A 25,133-nucleotide genomic window follows, 5' to 3' on the forward strand; every position below is an offset into this window, starting at 1 on the left:
GTGCTTCATCACATGGATTAAGTCCCGTGTGTTAGACGGTGTGTCTGTTGACTCCTGTGTGACCCAGGCAGCTTGAGTTTCTACGCTGTGATCTGCTTCATTATAACACGTTTGAAATATTAATGCACGAAGATTCATTTGGGAAAGACACCGCAAATTTCAGAGTTTGTTTCCTACTTTGAATATATATTTAATCAAGCAAGGCAAAAAAAGGTGCTTTCTGTCACAGGAAAGATGACAATAATATGAGTATAGACCAAGATACTCTCGAAGTGGAGAAATGAAAAAGGCCTCTATTCGTGTGAGTAATGCTTGGCCAGTATAAAGGCAATGCACTTATATGTTGCAGCACTCTGGTCTTCATCAGGGCGACTAACCTGAAGTACAGGAAGAATATAGGCCAGTGAGATATCAGGGAGTGACATCATAGGCTTATTATGACAATAGACAGACGTCCACAGAGGGACAGGGTGTCATAATGCCGTCAGGACATTTAATGACAAATACCCGATGACTAATCATTCCAGGCCGGTCATGTAAGCACCAGTTTCGTTGAAGGTTATTGCTTGATAGATAGTCCCTTGTTCTTGGGACACAAGATGAGAAACTTTGGGGTTTTTCTGACTTCAGGCCTTGGTACATCCAGGTCTTAATCAAGACATCAATTCTTCTCCCTACTATATCTAGGTTTGTTTAATAACTTGATTCATGAAGTGAAGTGTTCAAGTGTTCTAGTCTTTGATGTTTATATTTTCTGAGCAGGCTCATTTGTTGTTGTTGTTGTTTTTTTCTACTGACTAATTGTGCCTATTTTCGTCCAGCTTGAGTCACCTTCTCTGTCTATGGTGATAATGAGCCTATGTGCCACTTCCTGATATCTCAGGTCTATCCTTTGTGGATTTATTTTATTCTAATTCATCTTTGCCATACATAAGCCAGACTGTCTTTTTTCAACAGCAAGAGTGCCTTATTTTTTGATGTATTCAATCGTGTTTGGTGTGTAAGCCAACTTTATTATCTATCATTTCATTGCAGTCTCCTTAAACATTTAAATTAACGTGTAGCTGATGCTACGTATACACTTATGTGATGGAGTAAGATAAGATAACATAAGACTTTATTAATCACAAAGGAAATTGTTGTGCCAGCTTGGTATAGATTACTATACAATACAAAACATAGGGAAATAGAATACTGATAATAAGAACAATAAGGAATGAAATGTAAAATGAAAGTAAAAGCATATTGTAAAGTAAATAGAAATATTTATTGTAACTCTAACCATTGCATGAAAGTAAAAAAACAATTTTAAACTCTCTTAACTATGCAATATTCACTGTGCTATATTCACTCTGTCTGTGCAATGCAATCCATTCAGTGGTCATATTCTCACAGTGCACATATTTTTCATGTTTTTACAATATATAATATATTCCATTCATATTTTTCTATATTTTGTCATATTCTTACATTATCATTATCCTTATACTCAGGTATTGAATGTTACTCAATACTGACTGATGTCTATTTTTGACTCTTGCTGCTGTAATATTCCAAATTCCCCCATGGGACTAATGAAGGATTATCTTGTTTTATCTTAAATGAGAATAAGATAAGCATACAATAAGTATGTTACATTAGACTGAGAAGCTAATACTGAATTAAGTAGAAATGAAATGATAAAGGAGTAAGTAAGGAGTAAAAGATGTATTAATTTATAATCTCTCATTAGATCTTGTAGTCTCCTCTCAATATAAACTCCTCAAGCCCACCTGGTTGTCCTCACACGTCAGTTTGGTTGAACTTAACCTGCTGAACATCCATCCGAACAGCCAGGGTGACCTTTGACCCTCCAGCACCACACCCAGACCCGGGTGATGGACAGTGAGGTTGTGTACAGTGTGTGTGTGTGTGTGCTGGTATGCGTGCCCACACTGCAGCTCACTAACGCCCCCCCTCCACCCGCTCGGCTCCGCGCAGCAGCTTATCGGACCAAACCATTGCCGCAGTCCAGGTCCTAACACCTGTCACATGAGCCTTTACAATTAGAGAAACCGGCGGGCACCGCAGCGTCCGACAGCGTTTCCTCGCCCGCACCGCACACGCACACCGGACGCCGCCGGGTTGCAGACGCCGCCGGGGCGCAGCTTCCACCGAGGCGATCCGCTGAACTGCACCGACACCCCCATTGTGCGGCTGGCAGCATCCCCCGCTGCATGCAATGGCGCTGTAGCGGCTCCGGTGTGTCCAAGCGCTTCCGACGCGGCCACTCCGTCCCCGGACTGTTTACCAGCGTGGGAGAGCGATGTTATTGTCCGACAGAGGGGCCGTTGTTGTCTGTGCAGAGAGCATCCTCACTCGCCTCCCGCTCGACACCGTGGATTACTGTTTATTTACATCGCGGAGCCGGGGAGCCATGGATGTAAGTCTGACTCTTTTGTTTTTGCAACATTGAGGCATCGTCGCCGTGTGCGGGGTGAACTCGGCCTTTCTCGCGTATCACCGATAAATCAATCAATCTATCAATCCTTCATTTTCATTGATACTTTTGGTGGAAATGTGCACAAGGGGACACATGTGGAGGAATAGGAGTTAGACAGTGTCGCGGGGGCTGGAGCCGAGCTGTCATGTTGTGCGCGGTGGGGCTGACGGCTGTGTCTGATCCCACTGACACAATGTTCAAACCCCCGCATTTATCTTTCACCTCTAACTTTATTCTGAACTCCTGCGATATCCTCTGGGCTACACCAGTCCAAACAGATGATGTGTTGTTTTTTTTTTTTCTTGCACTCAGGCCATCTAGGGTCCAGCGTGGTGAATAATGAATTCTGAGCCAGGACATTTCAGGTTTCAGCCTCTGCTGCTGTTGCTGTTGTATCCACACCACCCATGTTGAGGGTTTCAATACAACTTAATGAGTGTTTTATCCTTTTATTCCTTTGCTTTATTGTGACACATTTCATTTCCCTCTTTGTGAAATGAATTTCCAAACATTATTAAACATTAATGTCAGAAGGTATGGGATATTTAACTCCTACACCAGCCTGCAACCCCGCTCTCATTCTGTATCGTTGCAATGGTGGGCAGAGGGCAGAGGCACATAGTCTCATCATTTAATCCTCAAGTCTTTCCGTTAATGAAATCCTCCATCTCTTGGTGCATTTAACCACAGTATGTATGTGCAGTGAAGGTTGAAACCAGCATGCATTGCTTTGTCTCAGCACTGACATTTAAACCACCATAATGTCAGTAGATGGTTCATAAAGCTCAGCGGGATGTGGCACCGTTCACTATAGAAAAAGGAGAGATGGGGTTAAAGTGGGGAAAGGGAAGAAAACATCTAAAGTACAGCACAGTAGTGAACACAGAGATCACATCCTTACACTGATGTGTGCAGCAAACATTGATTAGAGAAGGTAAACAGCGCGGGTCTGCTGAATAGACAACATCCCCAGAGAGCTCTTAGAGTCCAATAAGCTTTCATAACTTGTTCTCCTGCTCTTATGTCACTGATCAGCCTCTGTTATCAATTTGACCCCCATGTTTTTTTGAATAGTTCTTTGACCTCACATAACCATGCCGTGTTACAAAATGCTTCTATCTTAACAACATCTTTTCTTTGTCGTTGCAGGTGTGAATTGGCCTAAAGGAAGTCAGATCTTGTCAGATTAAGCAGCGCTGCAGTAGGTCAAACTAAACCCCTCACTCCTATGATCTAATGAGGCCACGGCAATGCTGACATCTCCTCGGAATCCAAAGAACTCATCATGCTGAAGACGGAGGCCTCGGGGGAGAGGACCTGCCTCCGGAGTGCCTCCCCCCACCGTAATGCCTACCGAACAGAGTTTCAGGCGCTTAAGAAGGCCTTTGACCAGCCACGGATTGATGGAGACTCAAGGCCCAAAGACCTCCAAAGGGTGAAACAACCAAGGGGTCGCCAATATGGCTCCCATGTCAGCCGCATCAAGGACATGTTCATGCAGATGGGCACAGAAAACATAGAAGTGAAGACAAAGGTTCGAGAGGATTCTTCGCCACCAAAGATCGTCAAGCCCACCAACTTCATCAACAAGGCTGACGGATCTGTGATAAAGCTCCAGCATTCCCAATCGACCGATCGGGTTGGAAGTGCAGGGGCAAGGTTCTCAGAAACCAGGAAGCTGTTTGAGCAGCAGTCCCGTGACCAGTCTCAATCTCCAGTCTTTCCCTACGGACGTGATAAAAGAGGGTCCCACGAGAATCTTGATGATTGGCGAGGGACAAGATCCAACCGAGGCAGCACAGACTCTTTGGACTCACTTTGCTCCAGAGCAGAGGCATCGTCCCCAACTGTCAGTCAACTCAGTGCTGTTTTCGAGAATGCCGACCACCACAATCAGGGTGTGTCCTACAAAGGAGTCAGCAGACGAGCCCTCTACTCACCAGATGGATGCCAGCGCCCTGGAGGAGATCTCAGTGAGGACGATTCACGACAGTCTCCTGTTCGAGGAAACTATCGGAGCAGGATAGGGGGAAAGTTTCCCACATCGTTGTCCTCTGAGGACCTCCTCAGTCCCAGTCCTGGAGTAGAGACTGAAGAGCTGAAACCTGTTCCCAAAGAGGAGGAGTCTCAAGGCAAAGCAGACAAGGTTGCAAATACAGGTGGAGATAAACGGCACCTTACTGGGGCCACCACCAATGGAAGTCAAGTCAATGGTTCCTATGAAGAAGAAGAGAGACCATCAGAAACACGAATACATACCGAGGATGTAGGTGTGTCCAAGGCTTCGAAACATGATGATCTTCAAAAAGATGATGCTGTGATTACTAACCAACCAGCCACTCCAGAGCCCCTGCAAAGGGCTGAAAGACAGGAGGATGGAGATGGGTCAATAGAAGACAAGCCCCCTAAATCCCCCAATGATCAAGTGGAAGAACCAGATGAGGAATACACTGGGAACGAGCGGGTGGTTTTTAATGCAGACGGGGATGCTTGTTACCAGGGATGGGGTGAAAGCTGTACGGATCCAGAGGACGACCTCTATGGAGACGACGAGGATATTGTCTACGACCCGGGCTCTGACCTGACGGAGATTCCTGGTCTGCCGGAGGAGAACAAACAGGACATCCCTCCAAAGAGAAAGATCTGCTTCAGCACTGCTTCCATCATAGTAAGTTTGGGGTGTTGCACAAAAATGTTGTGGAAGCCTAAACTGTGTAGACACACGGAACACGATCCAACATAAAAGCCCTTGTGCAGCTCTTATCAGAAGTAGGTTAAAACAACAGAGAGCTAATATTGTATTCAGACCTTCCTTTTTATTGGCTCATATTTATAGCTACCATAGAACAACTTGTGGTTGGCTTCCACATGCATTTATGAGGTTATATGATTACGATAAAAGGATCTTACATCAGTAATCTTTATCATCTTAAGACCTTTGTTCTGTGCTCATTTAACTGCTCCCTCGTTTTAATGTGTTCTGCCATACGGTAGATAAATGATCCTTCATTGTAGCCCTTGCCCTGTGATGCTCCGAAGCGGGTGTAGCTATTTTCTGTGATGCAGAGACCGAGGGTCAACGCTTTGCCCTCTGGGAAACTGACATATTCACGGGCAGAACATCTGTGCATTTGTTAGTCATGTTGATGCTGCACCCACACAGTTTACACACAAGATAAGTCTTTGCTTTTCTCAAGCAGTCCGCTCACCGTATCTCTTAGATCAGGAAGCCATTTATTTAACTATTTGATGAGGATGAGCTGTACGTTGCAGTGGCAGAGTCTACATGAATCTCAATGTACTGTATAAACAGTGTTTGTGCTTCGTAACCTTGCTACGGCCGCTATGCTCGTGATAACGGCAGATGTTTAGCTAAATGTATTTTACCATTCGTTTTTTTTTTCACAAAGGTCACTATTTCTGGTTATAATACCTATTTCCCTTAATGTCATCTCCCTGATACCAAGTCATCCTTCTTTATTTCTTCAACCAGAATCAGTTTTAACCCTTATTCCTTGAATGCCTCGGAGTAGTTTGATACTGTTTTCAGTGCAGAGCTGGACACAAAGCAGCCAGTGTTGTTTGTGGATTGGGAAGATGGATTTGGGATTTTTATTTTTTCAGCCATTATCCTTAAGCATTTGGAATCGGTAAGCTTCATGTTTGTAGTAGTAGGCAACATGATCTAGTTTGCTGTATTCCTTTTTTGAATCCTTTTTGCTCAATTTGACAGTGGAATCAGATATTATTTCTGCGACTTTTATAGACTGTTGACGCACAATCTGACGGAGTATGTGTACACATACGATCAGAGTACATTTGGGATTTGGAGATTAAGTTGAATGTATGCCGGATTTTGAGGCAACACAAACATTCCTCAGGTTGAGGATCAGTCCTCTTAACATGCTTTAACAAACCAGAACAATTAGCCCAGTTATTCGGAGGAGAAAACTGGATGTTGGCTTCACTAATTATCCTGCACTGTCTCTGCAGTGTATGTCCTTCTGCTTCTTTCTCTTTCCCTCCCTCACCGGAGTCACCTCACATGCTCTCAAACGCAAGAACACACCTACATACAAGGATATTTGAATTTCAAAATAAAATGTTAAAAACTCTGCTCATCATGCTCTGGCATAAGTTCAATTAAACAATCATATGTAATGCTTTTAAAACATATTTACAAATCTTAGTTTCGGTCATTGTGAAAAATATCAGATTCAACTTCTTTCTAAACTCTGAACCTGAGTGCTTGTTAGAACTTGTTGTCCCGTTTAGGGTTGAATAGGCAATGAGTATGTTGCTCTGTTGTCTGTCGTTCCAAGGCTTCTGTTTTTCAATGAAAAGGGCCGACGCTCGTTCATCATATGGAGAATTCTAAATGAGCACTGCCCCCGTCCCTTCACCCAGACGCACACGCACAATTAGACATGCACCCCTCCCACTTCATCACTCGCCCCCCTTCTCTCAGTGCATGAGGAACAAACAGGGTTCTGTCTTTTGTTCGTTCTATATTGTGAAAGGGACAAAGCTATTTTCTCAGCCCTCGGCCCTGCACGGGTCCAGCTTGACCCCTGTGGGAGGAGACTGCAGAGATGGCCCTATTAACTAAAAAAACTGCCATTTTCTAATCTAATACTTGATGTTCACTCCTCTACATGCAATATTCCTTAGTCCTGCCCCCTAAAGCGGATAAACCAATTCAACATCCCAGCTTTGAAGGCTTATTTCATTCAGAAATCATCATGGCACGGGGAGAAAATGATACACAACCAGCTTTGGGCAGCATTTTGTAAACATGCAAAATGTTGATGTAAGCTTTGAAATAGTTCCAGATGTTCAAAGAAACATATATTTGATTTGATGTTGCGGCAGTGTAGAGTTTAGAAATAGACTTTTTACCAATGGTCGCAGTTGATGGAACTTTCAGTTTGTGTAGTGTTCCAGTTATTTGGTCCAGAGGGAAATATCTCAACATATATTGCTGGACTTGCATGAAATTGTTACAGGCATTCAGGGTCGCCAGAAGATTGATCTTACAGACTTCATAGGACCACCATTGGGTTGAAAGTTTTGGCTTAAGGGGAATTATCTTTATAGCTAAATAGATTCCTATGGAATGGACGTATATCTGTCAGTATAAGTCAGAATTCTAATATATACTGTGAAATATCTAAAAATGTAATAAAATGGACTGGCACAAATTCTTTTACCAATATCCAAAGTTCCCAGTTGATGAGTTTAGCAATTCTCCGTCTTTCCTTTAGCGCTACACCACAAGGTTCATACTCACAGAAATTCTTGAATATATTTCTATTAAATTATGGCTTATATATTTATGTTTTCCTGTCAAAATGTGTCATTGTCAACCTAATGTTAAACGGATGATAATTTCATCAGCCTTACCCGTACGTTCCGGTTAGTGCTAGCAAATATTAGCATGCTAACACACTAAACTAAGATCCTGACATAGCAGCAACAAACCAGCTCAACATCAAATATCAGCATTGTCATTGCAAGCATATTATAACATGGTGGCATTAGCATTCGGGTCAACGCTTTTCTGTGTCGTGGTAGTGAGCCACAAGCTTAGTTTTACGACACACAGCAAGTTCTTTTTTGTTTTTTTTATTATTCATTACTTCCGCATCCTTTCACTCAACTGCACCATCCAAACTGACCCAGTGAGAATATGAGACGGCTGCGAGCGTCCAGAGGCTAAGACAGCCTCCCTGCCCGGAGGCACTGACCTACAGAGCAGAATCAGATATAAGTTCATTCAAGCAACCGGTTTTATCCCTGATGTTACTACCCCTAGTCTGGTTGTCCTGTTTGTGACGCACAGTAGTGTGCAGTGGTAGCATAGATTTAGTCCTCTATCGTACTTTTGCTGCATGTTCTGTGCAGCTGATACAACTTTTTGAAAACAATGTTTAATCTGAAGGCATCCCAGGCATCACATCTCAGTTCGCTCAGGTTTTTGAAAATGTCTACCTTGATCGTACACTGATCCCAAATCCTTTCCACCATCTCTCACTTGTTGCCGATTTCTCTCCACGGGATGTGTTTTCTCTTTCTCTTTGCCGAGCTGCACCCCAGGACCCTAACAGCAGGAGTCTTTTCCCTCTTCATGCAGTCTGGTGTTACAGCCTCCTCTTGTTTTCCTCTGCTGCTCCCTCTACGTGGACGGCATTTACATCGTCCGTTTAATGACACTTTTTTGTGCCGGCGGAGCGAGTGTGTTTTCATCAATCAGGCCGCTGCGATATCTTAATGGAATTAAGCAGATGTGATGAGTGGAGCGCCGGTTAAACGGCCACTGAAGTGGCTGTGTAATCAGCTCCTACACTCTGCATGCTGTCTGTTATTCTGGATCAAAGTGACTGGCGTTTTGTCCATTAGATTGTGCCGCTGCACTGTTAGTGGGACGCTGAATAGCATGGATCTGAGCTCCCAGCCATAATCGATATGATAGATGTGTGTTGCTTCCCTTTTCTGTGACTGCAAGATTTTAGTGAGAAAATGTGTTGGCTGTTTTTTGCCTGGTGATTCTGCATCATAGAAAGAAATAGTTCTGTTTCTTCTTTTCCACAAATGTGGTATAAATATTTCTTAATGAATGTAGATTCCGATTTAACTCCCTGTATGTCAAAACAGAACGAGGTGATATGAAGTCACGTACTTATTTTCCTCCGAGTGATACTTTCATGCTTGCAGACATTTGGTTGCAAAAACAATCTTCTTGCATGTTCCACCTCTCTGCACTACATCAAACCAATTCAGAGACTCATCTTGTACTTAACTGGAGCATGAACTCACATAAAGACTAAAACCCTGATGCCTGCAAACAGAGACACTTCCAATTTTCCTGGCGCCAGTCCTCAAACTCGCCAGGCTTTAAGAGACGGTTATTTCTCTTAAGATCTGGGAGTTCATTTGCCTGCCCTTAATACAGTGCATGAAAGCAGGGGTGCTCTCTGGTCTCTCCTGATTACTGTGCACGACAGTCAACATCTGTGTGATTCCATCGTCCTTATCTGGGGTATCACCTAATACACTATTTTGCCTCACAAGCTGAAATTAGATGGCCTCAAGCCAGGAACCGTCAGTCCATATTTTCTGATGAAAAGGATTAGTCTACTTTTTCACTGATGATGCATGTGCTATAGCGTTTCTGCAATTCTGGAACCAACACTGTCATGGATTTTGTCAATGTCATTTGTAAGTAGTATTTAGGTCTGTAGCACCATTGCTAGAGCTTATGAACGGATATATTCCCTTCTATATAAAAGTAAAATCTCCCTCCACATGAGCTTTGTTTTACAAAATATATCCGTACTGACATGAATATAAAAACGAAAACAACTCTCAAGCCAATGTGCCAGGCCAGTAGGTGATGATAAAGTCTACATCAACGATCCGTCAAATACCAGAGAAGAACGCTGTGGCCCAACTGATATTGGGTAAGGCAGACAACTGTGAATACCTGTAATGATGCGCAGTAATGCTAACTTTAGCTGCAAACTTATAATTAAATCTAGCTGTATCAACCCAACATAGAGAAACTGGCATATAGCAGCGATTGTTGGTATTGTCTCTGACGCATGTTCATGAGTCAAAGCAAGACTGGAGATTGGCAGAGTAAGCTGTGAGGTCATCGTTTCCCAAAATGCTCAGTGTTATTGTACACATGTATCACAGAGACCACTGTTGGATGAAAGGCCCAAACACAGAGGAAAGAGTTTGTTTTGCAAAATATCTGCATCAGTGTGGACAGTCTAGTGTTGCAGTGGGTTTCCAAACATTCTCAACGGATGAGCCCATTCATGAATGACCCTCAGCCATATTACCTGTGCTGCATAACTCTCTGTTTTTGGAACATATTCCAGTTGCTATGATTTCATTAATAAACCTTCTTCTTTGTGCCCTATACTCCTGCAGCCACCTCACCTCTGTCAGCAGGGTGAGGTGGCTGTCAACCTCTTGGTTATGAAATCTCTGGACATAATGGGGGAACAGGATTTTGCGGGAGAGAGTTGCAACATCCTGCAACAGCAGCTCTGTACATAGCCTTTGAGAGTAAGAGCAGCAGAAGCAGAAGCTGAGCGCAGTCAGAAGGATCGTGGGGTATTTTCGGTTAAGCTTTCTTTTGGGGAGGCTCATCCGAAAATACTGTAGATTCCTTACAAATCATCCAGTGCTGTAGAAAAATGTATGACTCAACATATTATTATTATGTAGATATTTGAGTGAAAAGCATCAACCGTTCAGCACTATTCTTTAGTGTCATATATACAAATTTAACCCAATCTATCCAATAAAATTGGATAGATTTTTATCCACTAAAAAAAATGAAATGATCCTCACCCTAAGGATTTTTCCATCCTCTTGTACCTCAGACAGGCACAACTACTTCAAACTGGGCATGTGCCTATTTGTATTAGTCACTCCATTACTAATGCAGTGGTGTTTTTGTTTGCTTGTGTCGGTGCCACCTGATCCTCCCTGGGGAGATGCATTTTTAATGATCCAGGAAAGGCGAGACGTTCCTTGTGGTTTTTGAGGCTGGTCAGTTTGCACACAGGGCTGGGCTGTGTCATGAATCACCAAGGTTCGGTCCCTTGATAATGATATTATCTGTGCGCTGGCGTTTTTTTTATTGCAGTAGAATAAAAAACGGTACAGGACAAAGTCCCTGTGACACAATATCCTCAGTGTTTCCTTGGCCAGTGCTGAAGAAGGCTCATAGCGCTGCACTGTCCCCATGTGTACCGTGAGTCAGGAACATGATTAAGATGAACTGTCTGAATTTAAACATAATCAGATACAAAAAATGAAACCTTATGACCGCTTTTTGTTATATGTGTATAGGAATCTGTGTCCTACTCACTGCATAATAACCATTGTGTGTGATCTGGAGACACACAGTGGTTATTATGCTGTGCAGAAAGATGCTCCCACACTCTGCCCCGTCATTGTCGCAGCCTAATGAATTACGTAGCAGAGCAAGTAGGCATTAGAGCATCAGCGCGGTAACAGGCAACATGTTGTTGTGTTGCTTGTGAGCCCGGCCTCCCACTCGCTGTATATGACAGAGGCATAACATAAAGCAGGCCATTGTCTGCAGTCATTCAGTTGTTTACTACTCTCCGCCGCTCCGTTTAAAGCACTCACCACACACATACACACACACACACAGAAACACACACGCGCACGCACGCACGCACACATTCGATTTCTGTGTTGTGTTCTGTCCATGATTTGGTTGGTTGGTGGGAGCCATGGCATCCAGTGGCATTGTGCCACAAATGTTGGACTGAAATGCATTTTGGGCCAGATCAGACAAACCATTCGTTTGCATTGTGAAATTTTTTTTTCTGGAATTGGAAATTACATAAAAAGACAATATCAAACAACAGAAGAATAAATACATGTGGAAGTGGCTCATAAAGACTACTTATTTTATATGCACTTTATAACACGCTGTCGTGTAATATAAAGTCAATGTCAGAAAGGTAGACATGGTCACGGTGGCCGAGAGGTTAAGGCGTTGGACTCGAAATCCAATGGGGTTTCCCCGCACAGGTTCGAATCCTGTTCGTGACGACACTTTATACTATTTCCCCCCCCCGGGATAATCACGGTTTTCAGATTTCTGATATAAGCTGTGAAAGCTTTGTCTCAGGGCTCTATTTCCTCATGTAATGTAGAACCAAAATGTAAACCAACAGACGTGTACCTTGTTTTGGACGATGGTACGATCGGATTTACATTTCAGAGAAAATATCCCGGCAGAGTTTGTCTCTCAAGGACGTCATCGTGTTCAAACAGAGTGTGTGTCCACTCCGTTTTCAGAAGCTCCATATGGAGTTGGAAACAAAAATGCAGACTCGTCAGACCGTCATGTCAAAAGTCAGTGTCACTTTCTCAGGCGAGGGGCGATGGTGCTGTACGTCAAGACGACAGAATGACGAACGGACTGACTGTTTAAATCCTGTATGTTCTCACTCCTCCTTATTTAGAGCCGCGTACTGAATGTTTCCGTTTGTGTCTCTCTTTTCTCACTCCGTCCTCTCTCCATCTCCTTCGTCACCTTCCTATCCGTCAATCTCGCTGTGTTCTTGCCAGACATTAATTCATGTCCATCATGAGCAAGTGTCTCATCCCCCTCGGCATCCAGACACTTTCCTGAGCACCTGTCAGCTCTCTCCAGCGTGTGTGGGTGGGTGACTACAGGTACAACTAATGGAGTGGAAATGTGCTGAGCTATCACAGCGGAGCAAACTATGTTTCTCTGGGTCTGTGTGTGTGTGTGTGTGTGTGTGTGTGTGTGTGTTTGTGTTTGTGTGTGGTGTGTGTGTTTGTGTACCAGGCTGTAGCTTATCCCCTGCAGGGCTTGCTGGGCTCGTGCCACAGCAGCAGGACCAGTTCTTCTGGGTCTCTCCTCTTGCCCTGGGCAGCAGCAACTGTCTGGAAAACGTAAGCCAGGCGACGGCCCTAGCACCGACATGCCAAAGGCCAAGTTTAATACCATCAGAGGCTTTTGGCCAGGCATGGGCGCCATGCTGCGACATCTTAGGCAAGAGCTCAAACGAGCCTGGAGCAAATTACTCCTGGCCTCGCCCGCTCCTTAGATTTGCTGCAGCTTTGTCTGCATTTTTTGTTTATTTCATTTTATTTGCTTTATTTCTCTCTTATTGCCTGATTCACTCTTCAATGGCCTCAGTGTCTGCTGCTGCTCGAACCCATGAATCACACAAGTCATTCTGTTTCTCTCTCTCTTATATAATTGCCTCCAAGCCACCGTTAACTGGATTTTTCGATTCTTCCCTTCAATTTTCCCATGATCTCAAAGGCCACATCTCTCCTCCCGTCCCCCCCCCGTCTGTCCTCCTAGTTGTCTCAGTCCACATTGTCCCTCACTCCATTCAATGGGCCCTCCTTGTGTACATTCTTTCCAGTTTTACCTTTTTGTTCCTCTGCATAATCCCTGTGTTCTGTTATCTTCCTCTTAATTTCTTCTGCCCTATAGCTTATCAGGCCCTTGCCTGATCCTTGCTTGCCTAAGGGGAACCAACAGGCTGAGCCAACTGGTTTCCAGACAGACAGACAAACATGATGCCACTGAGCGTCGTAGGGAAGCAGGGCCAGTAGGACGAATCTTGATTCAGCACAGCAGTTTGCCACGCAGGCATGCTTAAATCTGCAGGGTGGAACCTGCGGTGAACTTTCAATTGCCTTGGCAGTGGCCCTCATACAAAGCCTACTTTCATGCAATCTCCCATTGCGACCACTTAAATACCTGTTGTGTGTTTGCAGCATACACACTCACACACCTGGGTACAAACACAGAAAGGGAGAACAAATCAAGACTCAAACCAAGCTTTGTCCATCCTCCTTTGGGCCACAGGGATTGGAAATAGGGCCGTCAAAATGTGGACAACCAAGCAGAACTGCTGTGTGCACTTGAGTGTGTGTGTTTGTGTGTGTGTCTGTGTGTGAGTGTGTGCTTGTGTGCGTCTGTTAGTTTGTGTGTGTGTGTGTGTGTGTGTGTGTGATTTGGTGTGGAGGTGGCGAGAAGAGATATAGGTTGATTCAGTGAGAAAAAGAAAGAGAAGATCTTGTCTTTATGAAACATCTAGAGACAGATGAGTGCCTGCATGTGTCCTCTATGTGTGTGTGTGTGTATGTGTTTGTCAGTAAATCAGAAGTGACACTTCACTAAGAGAGCTGCAGTACAAGGACGACTGCATTTCAAGTTTGTTGTTATTCCCACGTGCATTTTTTACTTTCATGTTAACCACATGCAGAAGCTAGAAGCTGCTTTCCAACAGGCACTGAAGACGATTTCCTCAAATTACTCAAATATCCGAGTCAGTTGCTACCGACATTTCCCTCCCATCCCGCTAGTCAAGTGTCCAGAAAATATCAAAGTGAGAATAGTGAAGGAAAATGTACGAAACTGAACAGAGAAAACAAAGACCTCAGGATGAATAAGAGGTGCCACAGATTCTAGAGATGTTTGCGACAATGGCCAACGCTGGTGTCGATCTGAATTCCGCAGTGGAATTTATAAATGATGACACAACGCTCTACCCAGAAGCCCCCCCTCGTCCCGCTCACCACCCCAACCCCACCCCCTGGACCCAATTTCACGAACAATTTCCATAGTTCATGTCTGAAATCAGCTTTAGACTCGGATATGTGGATTATTTGTATGTTTACGCGAGAAGACATTGATTTCACACCGTGAGTAAAGCAATTAAGGTTTGAATGGTCTGACAATGGTGTTTGCCGGAGGATCAGTTTATTGGATTATGTGGGTCAGCACATTAATGCTTGTCATATTACATTTGGTGAGGCAGTCAGGTTTTGGTTTGTCTCTCTGGTGCGTCCCTACATAAAGGCAGCCTTGGGTCAGCCCTGCAAAGTTTTGCATTGTGTTATCGTGTCCACATTGTGTGAAAAGCAAAGTACGACAATTTCTGAATGGCGGTTATTGGCTACATGTGTGATCAACAGCAGCACTAAGTCGGCTCCAGCTGTCGGGCTTGTGTTTGCCAGCTTCATGCCTGGTCGTGCCGGGTTTCTGTTCCATCTCCCTGTGGGGCGACAGGCAGCAGTATCCTGCCGTACTGCCAAGGTTAACCGCGGTCAGACTCACATTGCTGTCCTGTGTCTCTCATTCTCTCTAGGTGTCTCTGCCCTCTCTTACCTCAGGTCAAAAAGTGAACAAGATGATTTTGTATGTCCTATCGCAGAAGAGAAAGATGAATGTTTCCTTCAGCTTAAAGTGAACCTGAATCATCAGTCTGCTCAGGTTGACCTTTACATTTCAGTATATGCTGTTCTACTGCTTCTATTGCCAGGGACACTTTTGCCCTGGGATTTTGCTCTGGGAGAATTAACATCTCCAGAGTAAATGCTTTCTGTTTGACAGTGCAATCTGTCCCCACGTGTCTCTTTCAATCTACTTCTGTCTATTTATTCTGTCATTCGTCGCCTCCCTCTCACTTCAGGTCACCATTACTCCCTTGTTTATCCTTTGCCCTTTAGCTGTTGTTCTCTTCCTCCGTCTTGATTTCTTTTCCCCTCCTGCCCTTTGCCAATCTTTCTCCTTCACTGCGCCTCTTCCGCTTCTTCTTCGCCCACAGATCCACATTCATCTGTCCTCATCCCGCTTCCTGACCTCCCCTCTCCCTCTCTTTCTCTTTCACTCCCTCAAGTGACTGGCCACATGCTAATGTGTTTGTAGATAGGACACAGTGACTGAGAGAGGCCATTAGAGAGTGAACTGACTGCCAATGGCATCCAGGAAGTCCAGGACAGTGCTGCCGTTAGCATTTGCCAACATTATGTGCATGTGTGTGTGTTTGTGTGTGTGTGTGTGTGTGTGTGTGTGTGTGTCTATACACGTGTTTTACTGATTGCTGAATGTCTATAGAATTTTCTTTTAATATTTATTATATGCACAACAATATATATTGTGTGTGTGTATATGTGTTTTACTGATGGCTAATTGTCCGTGAGGCTTATATTTAATTCATATTTCTATATTGCCATGCAAAACTTTATATATTTTGTGTGTATGTGCGTGTGTGTGTGTATGTGTGTGTGTGTACATCCAATCATTCATAATGCAGGGCTGTTGATCACACTGAATGATTGATGACAGCAAGGTCATGGATGGAGCTCACGCAGGCTCGAGCGGACCAAAGAATAAAAGCTAACCCTGGCAGCATCACGCTACGTCAATGTGTCCGAGTTGTTTATTTACAACCAGCACACTGCTCATTCAGCAGAGCAGCAGTTACTGATTTACTCCAGTTCTCTGTATCGTTCTCATCTCCTGGTATTAGTCAAACCCGCATGGCCCCGTCATGGGCTTTAGCTCAACATGAAAATGTGTTGCTAGCAGCATCGACAGGCATTTTTCATGCATTTTGTTATGTTCTGAACTTGTTTGCCCTCATCATTGTTATCGTTCACAGTTCCAACATGATATAAGAATATGTGATAAAAAATGCAGTGTTGATTTTCATATTTGTCCTGACCTGGCACAGCTAAGATCTCGCTACTCACATGCACACCAAGTGATTTGCATAAATCTGGCCCTGGGCAATAATCAATACATGTGATGTGACATGAAGCCTCATTGATCTCTGGTGAGAATATATTTCCTCTTTCAGTGGAATCAAAGAGGTCAGGGCACAGAGGTGCTGGTCGACGGCTGCTGACGCGCTCGGTGACACTGCATCAGGGCCGACATGTCAAGATGTCATCCGCATCCTCGGCTCAACGTGCAACGGTTTATTTTTCTCATCCAGTGTCGTCGTTGATGCATGTGATCAAAAACGAGCAGCATGCAAAAAACCTTGATCATGATTGATGTCATTGAGCGGGATATTCTCACCTTGAAATCCTTGTTTGTAGGAGACAAGACCATGTGGCAAATGTCACTAGCTTTTCAGATTTTAATCCATCAGTGTGGGTGTGCAGGGGTCTGTCTGAATCGGACACATTCAGACAGCCGCGATGGCTCTGTGAACATTCATGCATGTCTTTGGTATCCACGTAAGCCCTCTTGCACACCTTTACTCAGCACCAGCAGTTATCGTTCCTGCAGCAGACTGCACTACAATGTGACAGCAGCGTGCACATTGGTGCCAGCTCGTGCACAACACTCTCCTCCTCCCTCCTCGCTGCAGGGAGCAGTTTGAGCGCTCGGCTGGGGCGAGACGCGAAGTGACAGCTGACTCTTGCAGAGGAGCAGAGGCTCCTGTGAGGTCCTCGCGGCTTAGAGGGAGAGAAATGCATCGCTCTGTATCCTCCATCGCCTCATTCGATTGGGCGGCATTGAAGTGTGTTGTGTTTTAACACTCTGATTAGCCCTGGCTTCGTTATAATGGGTTTCGTTTTTTACAGGGTTCATCGATTTTTGTGCAGAGATCGGTTGGAAATTGATGCTAAGGTTCAAAACGTAAAGGATCCTATTTAATCCAAATTTTGAGAGAAGCAGCATTACTCTGTCACCCACACACAAATAACTGTTATTATCAAAACCATTTTGTGTTGTCACTTTGTATGAGTTGTAATTGTTGATCATTGTACCTGGATTCATGCTAAATTAACATATTCTTCTATTTAAACCCTTAAGTTCATCTTAAAACTCAAGTAAAGACACAGAGGTATCCTGATGTGGTGGCTGTAACGAGTCAGATTTCTCTATATTTGGTTGCGTGTGCCCACTTCTGTGCCGTTAAGCCCTTGTATTTGTTATCCCAGGTGTTCAACACTTACTCCAATGAGGACTACGACCGGCGTAATGAGGAGGTGGATCCCGTGGCGTCCTCGGCTGAGTACGAGCTGGAGAAGAGGGTGGAGAAACTGGAACTCTTCCCTGTGGAGCTGGAGAAAGGTGTGAAAGACAAGCTAAGAATATTGTATCATATCCATCGTAGGCAGGAGAATGAATCCCTTTACGAAAGGGTATACACTTGGGATGTTCCAATTTTATTATATTTTTTCATTTCATTTCATTAATTTCTGTATTTCTTAATAAATTCCTCCAAATTATGACTTTAATTTCAGGCTCTGCCTTACGCGATAAGACCTTGTTTCTTTGAGAACCCTAAAATATGCATTTTACTGCTGTTTGCCATCATGCTGCAAAACAGCACTTCAATGCAAATCCCCTAACATCACGCTGAAAGAACCTGTAGTGCACAGTTTGTCCTACTTCTCTGAGCATGAGCTCCGATGAGGAGATGTGCTACTGCCTCCCCTGCACTCGTCTTGTCCTATTGAGCTTATCCTGTGTAGAAATCCAACACTGCCAGGGGCCTTAAAATAGAATAGAATGACTTTACGTTGCAAGATTTCCGCCATCCACTCACTGTTATGTAATTCTAACAGCTCGTGAATAATTACTGCAGGACGGAGATGGAGAAATGCTACAATGAATGGGAACTTCCCATCCAGCTCATTTCCTATTCATGTGAAGGCCGGCGGGTCTATAGTAAATGTATCTTCCTCTGCTCCATTAATGAATCAGTTGTTCTTCTTTGTTAGTTTCTTTTTTACTCATATCCACCTGACATCACTTCACTTGGAGCAGATTTTTGGTTTCATCAAGAGGATCCAACCAATGTTGCACCCTAACCCTGCTTTGATATCTTCTGCTTGTGTCCAGATGACGACGGCCTGGGCATCAGTATCATCGGGATGGGCGTCGGTGCTGATGCCGGCCTGGAGAAACTGGGCATCTTCGTCAAGACCGTCATCGAGGGCGGAGCTGCTGAGAGGGACGGCAGGTGAGAGCCGCCGTCTGATTGGCTCTTACGTGCGTTTGTGAGAGATGAGTCGGGAAAACACCTGAAATCTCAGTTTGTCCCCATCTCAAGATCCACATACTACTCAAAGATATAATATGAATTAATATCTCTAAAAACAAATAGACCTGTTATATATTTGTGTACTGACATTATCATTCCCACAACTCCCATGATCCCACGCTGCTTGAGACATCAAACTGGGTTGTTTGTTGTAGTTTAGATTGAGACCCCTGGTGGCCGGAGTTACATGCTCTTCGTTAAATGCAGGAAATAAACTATTAATCAGTTATTTAGTTTCTTCCAACCACATTAGCACACGTACGCACACCCAGTCACACTCTGTACCCGATTTAGTGGCAGGGGTTTGGATTAGAGCCATTGGGAGCGGAACAGTCTGGTACACAAGTCTGGTACACAAGTCACAAGTGTGTCACGTTGCTGTAGATTGTGTTACGTCTCCCGTATGCTGCGTCATTTATTTTGCAAGAATGAGTCTGCACAAAACGAGAGGCAACAATAGGCTTCTATTTAGACAGTGAGTCTCTCCCTGTCCCTGGATGGTGTGTCTGTCTGTTGTGAGGGAGAAACTGCGTCTGTCTGTGTGTGTGTGTGTGTTGTGTGTCTTTATGCATTATAAAACGTTAACAGTGCAAAGTAAACACTGTGCAGAGGTAGAGGAGGAAATGACAGCAGGTGAGCAGTGCTTCTCTGCCTCTAAACCCCCAAGATCTACCTATTAGTGTGTCTGTGTGGTTCATGCTCCCTCTAAACAGATTTATAAAATGATAGGCTCGTCCGTTGAAAGCAGCATGAGAGCAGTAAGTGCCGTAAGCTCCGGGTACTCTATTGCACCGGGGGTTGTTTGCAGTAGTAGGTGTGTTTTCTCTAAGGATTAATTTTGTTTCGGTTATGCAGAAGCCAGGGCTGCCATTTTCACCGGCGCATGAGAGTGAGAGATTAGTATAAAACGTAGTGAGAGTGCAGGGACATGGGGAGTGTGTGGAGGGGGAGTAATGGCTTAAATTCAAAAGTGAGAAAATGTGATCCTGTTCTAAGATGACAGTTCCAAAAAAGTCTAATTTCTCTCGGTGAGTGTAGAAAGTATGAGAAGTTGAAAAGATCCGAGGGAAGGCTGTGCTAAAGCTCTAGTTGATTATGTGTCTACTAGAAGGTTTCAGACTTATTTGTTAGAGCTGAACAAAGATTTAAACTGTGTGTCGGTTCTCCACATGTAGCTAACAGCTGCTAGGTTAATGCTTAATGGATTAATGACTCAAAAGACAGAGGCCATATTCATATTATCATGACTATAACTTGAATTTGTATAGCACCTTTAAAGGGACCCAAGGTCTTTTCACAAAACGTAATAAACATAAAACAAACAAAAATAATAAATAACCTGTAGTATGTCTGCGAGAGCAGCTTTGAGCATGTTAGCATGCTAATGATAGAATCTCTGTTCTGCAGTACTGGCTCACTGTGATGCTGACTTAGCTGCAGATGCTAAGTGTTGTTGGCTTTAAGCCTCCATACTATATTTGTAAACTTTGCATGTGTGCAATAACAAGACTGAAGAATATGCAATGAATATTCCTAACTCCCATTCATTCTATAGTTTCATAACTATAGTTTCACAGTAATATTGCACAGATCCCTGTAGTAATAACTTTTCCTTTGAGTGAGATCCTTTCTCTTCCATGTTTATCTTTTAGTAAATTATTGATCATTTATTTTAGCCGTTTCTGAATTCTAGATAGTTCCAGCGTTTATCCAATACAGGAAGTATGCTTAAAATATATTTGCGGTTTTAATCGTCACCCCATATGATTTCCTAGTAGAAATATGTCAAATACAGTCATAGACTTTATTGTAAAATAAATTACAGCAAAATCCCTCTGAAATAAACAATGTTGTATTTGTCCTTGTGTCGTCCTCAATCTCATGCATTAAGTGTTTTCAGGCTACTGTGAAAACCCCTCATGTGATTTCAACAAATACTTCCCTCTGACATCCTTTGTAAAGTTTCTTCGTGTATTTGAGCTTCATATTGTATGGATTATTGCAAAACTCCCTCTACTTAGAACAGAGTCATCATCCATTGTGAATCAGCAGCTGCAGTGTCTCTGTGTACTCTGTTGAGATGAGTTCGAGGTGTGGATGTGTGCTTGTGTGTTTTGATTTCTTGCTTTATCTTCCTCTGTTGTCACTGGATTTTATTGTTGGCTTCACTCGGCAGCTGTTAACCGGACCCGGCCTCACTAAACCAGATTAAGACATTTGAAGGTCAGAAGGGCGTCTGAGCTGCTGAGTGACAGACAACCAGCTCGCTTTCCGTCTGTGTGTCAGCCTGATGTGTCTCTATGAAAGCTCTGGTTGACGTGTTGAGTGTCTCAGTCTGAGAGTGACAGGCTGAGAAAGGACACTGGTTAGTGCAGGTGTGGATGCTGCCATCAGAGAACATTGCTTGGTTTTGGACTTTGCAGGACCCATCTTTTTTAAAAAAAGCTGTTAAATTGGGAATTGTTGATGTCTGTTCGTTTTAGGAGCTTGACCCATTCTAACTAATAAGAGCAAGGAGCCTCTGCTACACTGGCCACCGTTTAAAATAAATAAATAAAAGTGTTATTCTGGATCAGTTGAAAAATAAATTCATGGAATACGTTCAATTGTAGTCCCATCATGTATTTGGGCTAGGTTAAGTTTTCATCGATTATTTCAATGTTTATCGACATTATTTATATTTACTCCATCATATTCAGAAACTGTAGAAAGCAGAAATAGTGTAAGATGAATGAAATCAATAATGTCAAAGCTAGGGTTGGTAATCCTGGAAGGCTCCACTTTGAAAATATGCAAACAGTTCCTCCCAGCCTCTCCTAAATCGGCCCCACGTCAAAGCTACGCCCCAAAAACACACAAACGACCTCTGCCTGACAACTGATAGAAGCCGACTTATCTGTGACTCACCTGCTAACTTCTCACTATTGTCTCTCTCTCTTCCTGGCTGAAGATCCCAGTCTGAGGCATTAAGAGCACTGGCAGGGAGCCCGCAGGCCGGCAGGTTGTTAAGTGACAGACAGATACGCCACTCGTGTTTATCCCAGTCCTGCGAAGGCCACAGGCTTTTTTCTCTGTCTTCTTCAGACAACTTTATTTATTAAATAGTTCTTGGAGAAAGAGGGTTTCAACTGATTCAAAGACAAAAAGTGTTTTGGAAACAACCTACTTCTCTATGCTTGTGAAGGAGCTGCTCATTATTATCAGTGTCATGAAACCTTATTCTCCAAAGCATTTGTTCTGGTTTGATTATGCCATGTATACATAATACAATAAATATGTGATAATAAGAAAAGATGTTGAAAAACTAGGGAGCATATTTGTTTTAATCATGTGAAAAAAGGTCATTCAAACCTCAAATTCAGAACCTTTTTTTAATCTGGTTATTAAGCAGATTTAGAAAGAACATTTAGTAAGAGCATCTATTTTAGTTTATTTTGTTTAACAATGCCTGTGTTATGAACAGAGGATCATGGGGAGTTTAATTTCAGGTCAAGAGCAGAAATGGGGGCCGCATCGAGGCTCAGGGCAAAAGGCGAGCTGTCCTCCGTGTCCTCGTTAGAACCTCCTCGTCCCTTTTGAGCCTCATCTCTTCTGTCTCTCGTTCAGGCAATAGTCTGGAGCCGTCGCAGTGGAAATTCACGACCCACAGAGAGTCTGGCACTGTTGTTCTTTTTTTAAATAATATGCATATGCATGATAGGCCACTTTGTTTGTCTCTCTGCCTCTTGTGGTAGTTTCCCTGCACCAGACTCAATGTGTTTAGATTGTTATTGATATGGACTCGTCATTTTTCAGACAGGAACAATGTGTGCCCATATATCAGAATGATATTTTTATATGTCTCTGCTTCAGGATAAAGGTGAACGACCAGATCGTGGAGGTGGACGGGACCAGTCTGGTGGGCGTCACCCAGAGCTTCGCCGCCTCCGTCCTCAGGAACACTTCGGGAGTGGTTCGGTAGGACACGCACACGCAGACACACACACACACACACACACACACACACACACACACACACACACACACAAACAGTCACACCACATAAAAATTGGAATTATTTCAACATAGTCTTTCAAGAAATTGAACTAGAATTGAAATCTACTCTAATCAAATTATCAGAACTCAAGGTACACAAAAACATTAAAGCCCCCCAAAACAAATGATCATCAGAGTGGTGTCACATATTTTCATATTAAAACACAATGTCTGAAAACGTCCTTTGAACTCAGCCTCGATCTCGCCTTTCAGTTTTCACTGTTCAGTCGCGCAGCTTGTTGAAATCCTGAATGCTCCTCGTCCTGCTGTCATGGTGCTAGAGTCGCAAAGCAGCCACTTAAGCAGCCGCGCTCAGTGCCGTTCTGTTTTGGCAAGAAGCTTCACTTCATTATCGTATCGGAGGAGATATGGGAACACAATATGTGACAAAAGTCTGCTACGTTTGACAGCCGAGCAGTTTCTGGCAGGGGTCCACACAGGGAGGTGGGGGTGCAGGGAACACACACACACACGCAGAAACACAGAAACACAAAGACACAGAAGAAGGCTATGATTTGGACAGCCCGTGCTGTCTTTGGCAGCTCTGTGAACCTGCCATCACAGATTTCAGTCGTATCTTGGGTCAGTGTTGTCGGCTGCATGCTCTGCTGAGTATCAGGGCTGCTTAAAGGGAACACAAATTTCGAAAAATATGGTCATATTATTTTGAGAATAAAGTTGTAACATTTTCAAGAATAAAGTTAGAATATTATGAGAAATAAAAACTGGAATATTACCAGAAAAGAAGTCGAATACGTTGTAATTTTAGGCTCTGTGTCATTTTTTAATGGAGGAAATTCAGTAGATCTTCATTTTGCCTGCATTAGAATGAGGAATGTGTTAAACTATAGGAATCCGAATTCCTTTTTGCACCTTCGCATTCCCGTGAAGCCTATTGTTCCTTGTCATGTTTCTACCGGAGTTAACCGTACACTGCTGTTGAATAATCTAGAGGCCTCTGTGGTTTACAGCCTCAGTCCTGTTCTGGTCACCACATTCTCGGTGGGAACAAAGACATGTTCAGCTGTATCAGAACAGACACATGCTGATTACTGAGCTAATATTGACAAGGGGGGGTTCTCCACATACCAGGATGTGGCACTGTAGGTGAGGCAGCCTCGACACGGTTCAATCTGCCACATGTCCACCTCTCTAGCATGTATGAATAGATTCACATGAGCAGTGAGGAGATTTATGTTAATGATAATATTAGATATTTAACATGTGAAAATACAACAAGGGTTGTGATGATAATTGTTGCTTCTGCAGAATCCGCAGATCCATTACTCTCGTGCTACTTCAAACTTCCTTCATCGTGTCTCACCCACTCACTCCTCCACCTTCTCCTCTTCCTCCTCTTCATCCTCCTCCTCCTCCTTGGTAAATCCTTCCCTCTCTCTGCCTGATCACCAGAGATTTCATGCCCAACTGTCCTAGATTTGCCATTTTAGCTATATTTAACCCCAAATTCAGGCAGCAAATCATCCTGGAGCTCTAAAGGGAAACACAAGAGAAAAACTGTATGCACTCTGGGTAATATAAAATGACATCATTTCACTTAAGGCAGATAGTTCCTGGATTTTGGCCAACATGGCTTGATGCTCCTTTATTGGCCATAAATGCACTCAAGCTCATATTCTAAAAAGGCCAAAGTTGACATGAATTTATAGCAGTTTTCACTTTATAAAATTTTTTTTTTCCCACAATACACCTGCTGCTCATTTTATTGTGACACATAATCATTTGTTCAGGGTTTTTGCACCTAAATCCACAGATTCTACTTTTAGAAGATACGCCTGCTGCTGTCAGATACTTTCTATTCATGATAACACATTTTATGATTTTATTTTTCTCTCTTTAACAGGAAGTGGTAAAAACAGGGTAAATACAGAATAACACCATCCTTATCCTTTATTAAAAATGTCACAACCTACAGAAAAAAAAATTACTACTCCAACCATGGAGTATCTGTGAGTAGCCAGTGGTGACATCCTCAAATACCTGTTGACCTGATGATGAGAACATGTGTCCTGTAGCTTTCCCTCCTTCCTTTATTTTTATTTTCATTTGCCAATCAGTAGCAGACAACCCGCTCCTGCAACTAACTGTAACTATAACGCAAGCCCTGTCTTTATTAGCGGTGCTAAGTGAGATGAGCAGTGAGGGTTTCTGCCGTTTGAGTCGAGGCGGCGCTGTGTGTGGCTGGGAGCCCCACTGGGACGCAG

General features: G+C 43.4%; 1 protein-coding gene and 1 non-coding gene across 5 annotated transcripts in view; both read left to right on the forward strand.

The window, feature by feature from the left end:
• The first annotated feature begins 1,966 nt into the window (after positions 1-1,966).
• ppp1r9a (protein phosphatase 1, regulatory subunit 9A) overlaps positions 1,967-25,133 on the forward strand; it is a 43,107-nt gene continuing 19,940 nt past the window's right edge. Inside the window, exons 1-5 of one of the 4 annotated variants that reach the window (XM_062409511.1) lie at positions 1,967-2,422; positions 3,632-5,150; positions 17,765-17,897; positions 18,672-18,792; positions 22,726-22,830. In XM_062409511.1, the coding sequence (XP_062265495.1) occupies positions 3,768-5,150; positions 17,765-17,897; positions 18,672-18,792; positions 22,726-22,830 (1,742 nt within the window). In that variant the 5' untranslated portion in view covers positions 1,967-2,422; positions 3,632-3,767. The remainder of the gene's footprint in view (positions 2,423-3,631; positions 5,151-17,764; positions 17,898-18,671; positions 18,793-22,725; positions 22,831-25,133) is intronic. The other 3 variants (XM_062409512.1, XM_062409513.1, XM_062409514.1) reach the window with 3 other exon arrangements.
• Positions 12,004-12,085, forward strand: trnas-cga (transfer RNA serine (anticodon CGA)). The gene has a single exon. It is a non-coding gene; the product is annotated as a tRNA-Ser (tRNA).

Source organism: Platichthys flesus, chromosome 17, assembly GCF_949316205.1.
Source record: "Platichthys flesus chromosome 17, fPlaFle2.1, whole genome shotgun sequence".
In the NCBI taxonomy this organism is placed as follows: domain Eukaryota; kingdom Metazoa; phylum Chordata; class Actinopteri; order Pleuronectiformes; family Pleuronectidae; genus Platichthys; species Platichthys flesus.